Here is a 10983-nt window from a genome sequence, read left to right as displayed (position 1 = left end):
AATGGCGAGGAGTGGTTTTGTGACGTTGGCATTCTGCGCAGGAGTAAAACTTAATGGCGGATGAAGCGGTGCATTTCCTTCCAGTAGAAGCGGAGTCGAAGGCGTGTGTAAGTCTTCACCACACAGGTGTGGGCGCTCTGAGGGTCGGCGTGGGAAGAGGCGCACATGTCAGAGCCCGTCGGGAAGGTAGTTGTGGCGGTAAAGCATGCCGTCCTGTATTGCAAAGTTGGCGGGCTTGATGGCGGAATAATTAAAGAAATCACAGTGACCTGCCTCCACAAAAACCGACAAAACCCTGCAGCTTACTTCGTTTCCGACCACCACCATAACTTCAAATTCAGCACTTCGTATACTCTGTTTATCGAGCTCTAATCTCTTGCTACCGCGCTCTTCTACCCAAATTAGTTGTTCATTCCCAAAAACGTAGTTTTCCTGTTGCTCCCGGTGTAATTTGCCGCTGTTGTACATTTTCTAGGACAGACGAGGTGACGAAAATAGCAGCTAGTGCTCTAGCCTTTAACAAATAAAACGGAACTTCCAATTCGTTTGCTCTACCAGTACACATATCTGTTCCCGAGCGGTTTTCCACAAACTATCCAAATTACGCAAAAACCGCAAAAGGATCAGTACTGAAGAAGCCGAAGAAGCAGTGCGATCCCCCGTGCAGGAGCGCGTATCATGCGTCGCGCGGAATCAGATGAAGAAGCAGCAGCCCAGCGGTGGACGCCGTCCGCCCCCGACCAGCCTTCATGCCAAGCCACAACAGGAGGAGTACCGACGAAAGAGGTACAGTACGCACCGCACTGCATCGCACTATGCACCTGTCGCACTTTTCCTACATTGGCATCACGAAATCACTAATCCGGGGTATCAGTACACATGATGGGACGCTATGGCAGAAATAAGGACTTAACGAGTCCTTCTCCACTAATTTACGTCACGTTTTGTGGTATTAGCTCCCGAATTTAGATTTAATGCACCAGTTTACAACCTCCGCGTTGGTGATGTAGGGAGTTTAACGTCGCAAAGCTGCACGTCGGACTAAGAGAGGCGCCGTAGTGGAGAGCTCTTGAATAATTATGACTACTTGGTGTTCGTTAACGCGCACTGCCATCGCACAGCACGTGGCCGTTCTTGCAGTTTGACTCCATTGAAATGAGGTTGCCGCGACCGGTTTGCTGCCCCACGTCCTTAGGGTTAGCACAGAAACGCCATAGTCACTAAGCCACCGCGGCGGCTAGTATTCAGCCTCATGGCATCACCGTTTTCGGCATATGACTGTGCCGCCTGAACTCGAGGGAAAGGAGATGATTTCTGGCGCTTCTTCCTGTGCTGCCCTGAGTAAGCATCTCTTAGTGACCGGCAGCTATGTAGTAGTAGTAGTGATACTCTGAATCGCTTCTGACGAAGGACCATAGACAACGAAGCGGCTCCACTTGTTTCTTTCGCACGCTGAGCCGCTAATATCAGCGAAAAAGAAAAGTATAGGTTTTTCGGAAGTAATTTTCTTAGCGCTCATGAAAGCACTTCTCACATAACACAGTATGCGGATGTTTCAAGAATTTCCGCTTCCAAGCGATACGGCGCGAGAGCTGACAGCGACTTCCTACGAAACGTAGCAAGAACGCTAGTATTGTTCATATGCCTTGCGTGTCATGTCACTCGAGAAGCGGCGGAAGAAGTTATCACCTTGCACGATAGACAGCAATTAAGAGACCGCACTGATTACACCTGCAGTTCAGCTCAACGAAGAAATGCTCTTGAATCCTCTCTCTTCAGGATACCAGCGTGGCTTCCTGTACATTGGCTACCTGATGCCTTTCTACCTGTCCCCGATGCTATTCTATGGGACGCACGTGAGTAAAATGTTTATGTACTCTACACGCTATGCGTTAGCCATGGTTTTGGCAACAGTGCACCAACCGTCGACAGTTTTCAAATGCACCTCTTCTGTCACAACACCACTACAATCCGAGCTACTAATAACACTTTCATGCTATACTACTTGTGGTGTTGCTAGTACCACTACAAATATTCCGCAAACTTTCTTCTATTCGGTAACTACAGCTCAGAACTTTTTGTGCGTTATTACTGATTATTCTTATTGCAATCGACAGCATCTCCTGAAAAGGAAAACATCGCACGTAATCTGCGGAAAGAATGAAGAAGGGCAGGTGCTTACCGCAAGCAGCCTAATTCGTGCGCGGGTGACTTTCCTACCGGCGTTCGCGCAGGGTTCCTTCTCCTTGTACTGCGTGACGCTGACCTTGAGCTGGTGGGTCATCGGTCCTATGCCCAAGGCGGCCAACGCCTTCCTGCTGATGTTCTGCGCCCCGCTCCTCCAGGTCTCCGACCCGCAACGGCTGGCGTCCAACTTCTTCTCGGTACGGCACCCAATACTGATAGTATTGCGAGGGTACTCAGTGACCTCCGAACAATATTTTTCGCGTTCAGGCCTGTACAAAAATATGCGAAATATCTGAACTGTCGCTAAAAAATACGAACACACTTTTGGATTCACTACGTAATATGGTGAGACATGCTGAAATGCGAATAAAACCACGTTGTGGGGGGAAGCCAAACGTGTGTACAGATACTTAGGCGACATATTAGGTACTTTGCATAACGTTTTGTTCAAGCCTGAGCACGAGAAATATCCGTAAGTACCGTAAGGGCTCCGAAGTACGGCCGAGAAGCAGACCCCATTGCTCGATTTCTTTTGACAAAGTGGGTACTTTAGCAATATCTCTAATTATGAGCTTTTACTCTTGCTGCTCATGTTAAACGTGCAGCACACTTGCAAGGAAATGCGTCCCCTGTAAATGACACGAGCGAAATGTTAAACCGTAGCTGAAAGATAAAATCTGGATGCGCAAAACTTTTGGCTATAGGAAGAAGCATCAGTATAGCGATTAGGCTTCAGGTTACCAACAGATAACGCCATATAAGCTAAATTCAAGAGGCGCACTCTGCTTGGACCACGCGAATTTTCATGTTCATGTGAACTCTCGCTCGCCTTTCGGTGGCAAATAGGAGCAAAGGGTACCACGTCGCACATATTTGGTTGCAGACCTTGAGACTAATCACTAAGGCCCTGTCGTTGATTCTATGCTGCAAGAGTGAACGCAATGTGGACGAGCTTCTTCGTATTAGGCGGGTTCAATTTAATCACAGCAGGATCAATACAGCTCCGAAAATACCAGTGCTAAATAAATGGCACAGTGCTGATAGTCTTGCCTTTCACACTAAACTTCGCACTAAAGCCGAAGCATGCGCTATTAGCGAAACTTTGTACGCGCACCGACGTCGCCATCAACATAACTATCCGCATTCAAATAAAGATATATCACAAAGTAACAAAACGTAATTTGCATCGGGTAACACGCCATGGGCGCGAGGGAAAGATGGCGTCGCCTGTGCCCAGGCGGACGTTCTCGAGGCCTTGCTGCTGCTGGTGCTTTCGGCCGCGGACCACGACGTACACTGTCGCCTGGCTCCCTGGCTGGCCCTCCGCTGCCAGGCTGACCGCGTGCGGCTGCGGTGGCTCTTCCCGGCCGTGTGCCTCGGCGCCTTCTTGCTGGCCACGCGCCTCCCAGCGGCGGTGGTTGCCGTCGTCCTCTTCGCGGTCATCGAACCCGCAGTCCGCTACCTGGAGGTACGCAATCCAACTAAGGAAACGCTGAACCTTGTGTCACTCGACGTTTCCTGGAGCTGTGGCTTGGCAGCAAGTTTCTGGATAGTGAGAGTTTTAGAGCTGCCATCGTGAGTCGCAGTGTTTGTGAAGCGTGCAAGCAGTTCTACAAAGAACAGATTAGGTGCGGCTGAGGTCCGGTACTCCATCTGCTTTGCTATTCTGGCAAATCGTGTGGAGTCTAGGCTTCGCGCCTTTGATAGCGCATTCATTTCCAGCCGCGAGACTTGCAGAACCAAGACGTCTGTTGTACATATTCCTCCGCCTCAAGCTAGTGTTCTGACAGGCTCGGGTGGGACCTCTCCGGGAAGAACACTTCTGAATCACGGTTAGTGCAGCATTGAACCTCGCGTGTCCCAGACTGTGCACGTCGGAGGTGAGCTAAAAAAAACATTTTCCTGTGTTATTGATATCAAGGTCAGTATTAAACGTTGTCGAAAAACGAAAGAAATGAAAATGAGTGATAGCTGAAGTAGAACAATATTACTGCGAACAGTCGGAGGATGCAATCTATGCACCTATACTGCCATAGGCAGCTACAACAGCATTAAGCTCTGGCGCCGATGGCGCTGCAGCTCACTTGTCTTCGGAGAAGATATCCTCTAAGTGGAAAGCTGCTAGATATTACCGCTAACCGGGACCATGGGCTAAAAGAAGTCTGCATCTCTGTACTCTAGATGGGTGCGGTTCTTTTATTTCCGTTCTTTCACTTCCTTTTCCCCTTCAATGCAGGAGACGTCGCAGCGTTCCCCGTTGGGTGACCCGGCGCTTCTCACAGTCGACGAAGCGGAGCGTGCCATCCTGGTGCTGCAACGCCAGGGGCTGCTGAGCTCGATCCCGCGCTCGCAACCGCCCTCATCGTCAGCACCGTCCACGCCACACAACCTGGCCGATCATCCGCTCAACTGGTACACTCCGCCCCGGTACCAGTGCCAGCCGCCCGCCAAGACTATGGCTGAGGCCATGGCTGCGGCGGCTGCGGCCAGGATGCCGTCCAATGCAGCTGCCCCGATGCAGGGCCCCTCCGTCAAGAGGGTACGATTGACAGTTCCGCCTTGCACGGCGATTCTATAACACCATCGCTTTGACCTGCGAGCTCTTAAGCATGTTTTGTCTTTTTGCGCCGATGGGACCTGTACTACGGTGTCGTATGTCGTAAAATTAGCTGTCTAGAAATAACACTATCCCGTTGGGCCTCGGACATAAGGAGCTTGGTTCCCGGTTAGTGGGCCCTCTTAAGAAGGTGCCATGTATAGTCTTGCGATCCAAGTAGGCTTCGGAGTGAAGCTCTCGCGGGGCGTGCGATGCAGCTATCGTTTCCACATCGCCCGAGACACGGCAGTAAGTTCTACAGGTTTTTTCCAGAAGCAGGTGTGGGAAGAGATTGAGTAGTTACCGTTATAATCGCTTGTATTCACACTGCAGCACTGGGCATGTGTTTCGCAGCAATGGCCTCTTCACTAAACTCGTGAACGTGTGCACTGCTTGTTTGATTAGGCGCTCACATATTAAAGAAAATTTACGGCCGTTTTCCTTTTCCCAGTTCCTTCATCCTTTAACCGAAACTATAGTTTGCACGTTGACTAAAACGGGGATAATGCGGAGTATGAAATTGCTGATGGTCTAGGCTACCTCAAACTTGTGTCGCCCCAACAAACTTTGCTTGTTCCCGAAAGAATACGAACAAATATGCCGCTGCTGCCTCAGCAGCTCGTTTTGTCCTGTAGAAACATCTTAGAATACATCTCCACTACACTACTTGTCATCGAGATGCGTATTTTGGCAAGGCAGACAGCGCTGAGATCGCGAGTGAAGCGAGAAAACTGTCCCTCTAGTTAATTGCGTAAAATTGTTGTTTAGAAAGCTGACGTATTTGTTGGCATGAAGCTAGCGGTACGCAATGCACAAAAACCAGACAGGAACACGAGACAACGCTATAACAACTAATTTATCTCTGGAGGTACCACAGGAATATAAAGCGGCGCCCATCTGATGCGCACGCATTAAGCTGCTGCAGAAAACACAAGACCTGCGTACGTGAAGCCTACTTTAGTGAACGCCGTATAAAAAGTGGAACTCCTTTTTCTACCATGAGATTTATGTGACGCTGACGCACTCCAAACCTGCATTTTTTTCTAATGGAATAAGCCTCATTTAGTTCTCGCATACACAGTCGCAACTTGTATCTAGTTGAGGAGCGAGAAGATATCAAGCACAAACAACCAAGGATCGTAAATTTTAGCCCTTAACCCCCTCCCTTCTCCAAACCGGACACCCGTGGGTCCTTTTCTAAAATATTGATTCATTCATATCGTAGACCAGTGTCTCTGTGAGTGTTCATTTTTATATGGTACGTGGAGTTTAACGTTCCAAAGCTGCACATGGTCTATGAGATGATGAAGTTTTATGGCGCAAGAGTATCTATGGCCAAAGAGCGCCATGGCACAAGGTTTTTTCTTCTACTCAAGGTGGGGTCAAAGAACGATTTCCCAAGCAATTCACCCCAAAGAAGTCGAGCATCAGGCAGGGGAAAACTTGTACTTATTGTATCACCGGTGGGTGCCTGGCGGCGCTGGGGATCGAACCCCGCTCCTTCTGCCTGGTCTATGGCGTAAGGTCTATGATCTATGAGATACCCCGTAGTAGAAGGCTTTGGATTAATTTCAACGATCTGAGGTTCTATAACGTGCGCTGACTTCGCACAACACACGGGCGTATTTGTACTTCTGCTCTATGCATGTGCGGCCGCTGCGGCCAAGAATAGATACCGCGTCCTTATTCTGAGCAGCGGAGAAGCCATAGCCGCTAAGCCACCGCGGCGAGTTGTGTTCCTTTTTAATTTGTCTCTTACAGCGAGAATTTCATTCGGTGAGACATTTTGAACTCTTAACCAGGCAGGATAGTTCAGAAGTTCGGAGAGCTCGTTGGCATCGCGTCATGGCCATCGTTCTCCGTGCGCAGAAGTCCATGGTGGTCGGAGAAGATAGGAGTCGGGATTCGTCCTTGTGCTCCAACCTGGGTGCGCGCGACGGCACCAGGGCTCCCATCACCAGCTCCCAGGTATCCGGCACCAGCTCGCCGCCAATGGTGACGCCGCGTTTCTCCATAGTGTCGACTGGCAGCGCCGCGAGTGTCAGGTCTCGGCGCGACCTGCACGGCTCTGTTGCTGGCGTTGACAGTGGCGGCACTGGCAGCGCAGCCACTGAACTTCCCGTCCGCGTGATCACGGCCCGCAGCGGCAACTTGACGCAGCCGCTCACTTCCTCGTCGCGCGAGTCATCGGCCTCCCGTATCACTGGCGGTTCCCCTAGACGGCAGTCTGTCAAGGGCCAGGCCACATGCCTCACCTCCAAGTGAGTCCAGTGCATCGTCAAGCAAGCACCTTTGCTATTTCTCTCATTAACCAGTGCTGCTGAGCCTAGCGGCCTCTCCCGTTCTGTTCTGGAGCCACTCCGTCATTCTTCCGTTCTTACGTCACGGATGATGTCAACATTTTTAAATGTTCAAAGGCATGCGCCCCGTAGTGGCAGCCAATGAAACTAGAAGTGCTTGTCCTGAATTCCTGGTGATGGGTGGCCTCAAAGTAGGATTGCAAGGCCTCCGAACGAAAAACAAAATATCATAAGGTGCCAGCTGTACAAACTACAGTGATTGGAGTTATGGGAACAACACAGGTAAGGGCACGTCCGCCATCTTGTCCCTGTCCCCACTTCGCGGCCCATTGCTGTAACGTCGAAGCAACCAGTCTGCACAAATCTTAGTGTCTACTGCTGTCGTACTTCACTGCTCGCCGACGACTGACTTGGCGGACGTCATTAAAAGTACTCTCCACGCCGCGGACCCTACGGATGGGTCAAGATAGGGCAACAGATATCGCGCGGCTTGTCTTCAATGAATGAAGCCTTCCGGCTCAATCGGGCCGTTCAAATCTCATTTATGCACTAAGATAAGCACGAGTGTCGCGGTCCAGAGAACTAAGCGTATTCTAGTATATGGCGAGTGTCAGGAGGTCGGGCCTTGTTACGCGTCCTCGGCGTCATTCTACTGCTTCCAGCTCGCAAATAATTGTAAGCAAATTCATGCAGTCCATCGCATCATTTGTGTTCGTCCGCGCTTCGAACGTAGTTTCTTCGTAATGTGCAAGTTGATGTCGCTACTGGTCTGTTTTATAGGGTGCGCATAATATATGAGAACCAATCAGCGCATGGCGCAGAAAACGCTTATTTCTCTCGCTAGGCTGTGTGTTACGGCGCTGCGATCCGCGCTACAAACGTCATTCTTGGTTGCCCATTTAAATATTGCGCTTTGCAGTAAGTCTACGCGAGTGCTCGGCTAAGCGCCGTCAACGCTATCTGACCCTATAGGTTCAAGCGTGCCATCAGTAACGCATTTGCACCAGCCATGTACGAGCTGAAGGAGATGTCTTCGCAGGACCAGCAGCTCCACGGGCCTGGTGTCCCTGGCAGACGGGGGCACGCGCATAAGCAGTGGCCGCTTGCACAGAAACCGGCCCCGCTCGGCGCACGACGACGTGGGATCGCACAAGACGAGCGCCTCTTCGGGTATACGACCCACACCGTCAGCACATTTAAAAGTTTCCGCTCAGCCGCATACTGCGCTTCCACGTGGAAGAGGGGCGGAAATGGTTCTGGACTCCACCTACCAAATTGTTGGCATACGGGGCTTATACTTGTGACGCGCACTATAGAAATGACAATAAATCCTTAAGGGCTTAAGTTTGTTAATGCCCTTATTTTCAACGTTGCATACAAAAATTTTACCGGAATATAAGCAGCGATAACGAGCACAATTAATATCTCTGGAATGTTGTTGAAATGCAATATAACAATTATTTTGTAAAAACACCGCTGCTCTTGCTTGACAAGTATGAAAAGTAGTCATAAACTCGCGTTTCAGCACGCAAGCTTAAAGTATCTGTCAGAAGTGCTGGTAAAAACGGTGTCCTTCACATCAAAAATGCAGTAGAGGTGACTCATCTGACTGAAAATTATGCATGAACCGTTTGCTACTGGATAGGAAGTTGTTGTAGAAAAAAGTTGCATGCTTTTCAAGGTGTGCAATGGGGACGAGAGTATGCATCTCTCGGGCGAATGCCATTATATTTGACTGTGTGGAGCGGTTATTCCTCGAGTGTTCTTATAACTAATGAAGGCTGAGGTAGTTGGTGCTTGCTGGATACCCGATTTGGGAGTCCGACCTCGTAGTAACAACACCCTATTGAAAAATGTATATAGATTTGAATAGGCCGGAAAATAGGATTATGGCACGTTTCGTTTGACTTTATAGGATTAAGCTCCGAAAACGACTCTGGCTTTGAGGGACGCCTTAGTGGAGGGCTCCGGATAATTTCGACGATCCATGGGTAAATAACCTGCACTGACATCACACAGTGCATGAAAGTCGCGAGTTCGAACCCGCTCACTTCGGTACCATTTCGATGGAGGAAAAATGTTAGTCATGTGTACTGTGCGGTGTCAGTGCACGTTAAGATCCCCAGGTGGTCGAAACAATCCGGAGCCCTCCACTATGGCGGCCCTCACAGCCTGAGCCGCTTGGAGATGTTCATTCTATAAAGCCAATCCAAATGTGCCATAATCATATTTTCTGACCTATTCAAACCTATATACATGGCATAAATTCTTGTAACGACAGAATTTTCTGTAATGTGCGTAGTCTGTTGTCGTAGCGACCCCAGGCGACTTCTCAGTACTGCACAGAAATCTGTCACTATGCAGTACGACAAACATTTTGTCTTGTTGGACCGACTCTGTCGTGTTTTTCGACTGAATGGTAACTAGCGCGAAGACAAAATGAAGGAGCAAAAGGAGTTTTCGCAGGACACAAAGCTAGACGAGCCCTGTTGAGTTCAAAGCAGAGCATCCGGCATGGCACGTTGTAGTGGCGATGAGATGCACCAAAGCATCTGAAGTATTAACAACAAGCAAATTGAAAGGAGCGGGCCCAATGAATTGGAAATGAGCATATAACTAAACGATAAAGTTCGTCTAGTTGTGGCTAGCTGCACAGATGACTAGAATGTAACTAGAGCGAGAAAAAAGGGAACGAACAAAACATGTTTCCACAGAACATCACTCATTTCCGCATGAGTTAAGCTCAAATTCTACGGTCGTTATATTTTCAACCGGCTAAATTTGCAGGGTAACAAATATTTTCCATTTTCTATGACCTTAAAAATAGCTTGCATCTGTTAGAACTGTTTGATCTAAATGTTTATTCCTGGAAATATTCTTTCAGTTTTGGTCCTGGGCAGATTCTCGAAACAAAGCGTTTGCACTACTTACTCTAGTTTGAAGACAACTCGTTTGCATTTTTTTATCTCTGAAAATTTTGGTGTTTCTCAAATAAAATGACACGTATAAGGCGTACGACACGTTATTACGAGATCTGTAGAGAAAGCACGCATGCTTCACCAGAAAATAGGGTGACACTTGTTGCTTGATTGATACCGTGATAACAATCCATCCTACATGGGTACATTACAAAAGGTGCAGCCATTTAACATGGGCGGTTGCAGCTGCATCGAGGACGGAGAGGGAACGGTAGTGTGAATTGTAGACTTCTTAGTAACGATGCGCTAATCAAATAACATAGAGGAAGCTATTAAACTGCAATGGCCGTACAGACCTTGGTTGCTGTAAAGGCGATCTAGCTCAATTTGTAAGAAAAATCAACCAATATTTGAACAGTTATCGTTATGAAAACAGCCCTCCGAGTAAGTCTTCTCTATAAGTAACTCTGGTTGCTCAGAATGGAGCTGTATGTGCGGTATTGTGAAATCGCGAGTTGTAGATTTTCCCGAACTAGAGCTGAACTAACAGGTTTACGTGATCCGTTTCAAATGTCCTATACCAAGTCGTGCACTGTAACAATTACAGCTCTACCTTTGATTAGTTCTTAATTCGATTATTAAAGGGTTACGAGCTCTCGTGTGCGCCTGCTGCTTTCCATTTCACTGTCATTTACGCGAATGAGATCATGCTACCCCCTCATACTTTGCGTGTATGTGTGTGAGTGCGTGCGTGTGCGCGTGCATGTGCGTGTGTTACGACGTTTGTTGACCTAACACCACCTACATATCGCCAGTGGCATGAAGTACTTGGGTAAATATGTGATGCACTATTGTTATCAGCAATTGTTCTACGAGGTACTGTTCAGCGCACATCAACGCCAAACCACAAAGTTCGGTATAGTTAGGCAAGGATTGATGTGACCAGTGTGCTTAAATTTGCTTATTTTATTTATGTATTTGT

At 48.5% G+C, this 10983-nt stretch overlaps 1 protein-coding gene across 1 annotated transcript in view; it reads left to right on the top strand.

The window, feature by feature from the left end:
- The first annotated feature begins 697 nt into the window (after positions 1 to 697).
- Positions 698 to 10983, top strand: part of LOC144119698 (uncharacterized) — a 19313-nt gene continuing 9027 nt past the window's right edge. The window contains exons 1-7 of the mRNA XM_077652259.1: positions 698 to 791; positions 1780 to 1856; positions 2235 to 2384; positions 3425 to 3655; positions 4424 to 4726; positions 6653 to 7044; positions 8123 to 8253. Coding sequence (XP_077508385.1) covers positions 698 to 791; positions 1780 to 1856; positions 2235 to 2384; positions 3425 to 3655; positions 4424 to 4726; positions 6653 to 7044; positions 8123 to 8253 — 1378 coding nt within the window. The remainder of the gene's footprint in view (positions 792 to 1779; positions 1857 to 2234; positions 2385 to 3424; positions 3656 to 4423; positions 4727 to 6652; positions 7045 to 8122; positions 8254 to 10983) is intronic.

Source organism: Amblyomma americanum, chromosome 2 (genome assembly GCF_052857255.1).
Source record: "Amblyomma americanum isolate KBUSLIRL-KWMA chromosome 2, ASM5285725v1, whole genome shotgun sequence".
NCBI lineage: Eukaryota > Metazoa > Arthropoda > Arachnida > Ixodida > Ixodidae > Amblyomma > Amblyomma americanum.
Note: the sequence above shows the minus strand (reverse complement) of the source record. Positions and strands in the feature narration are given on the sequence as shown.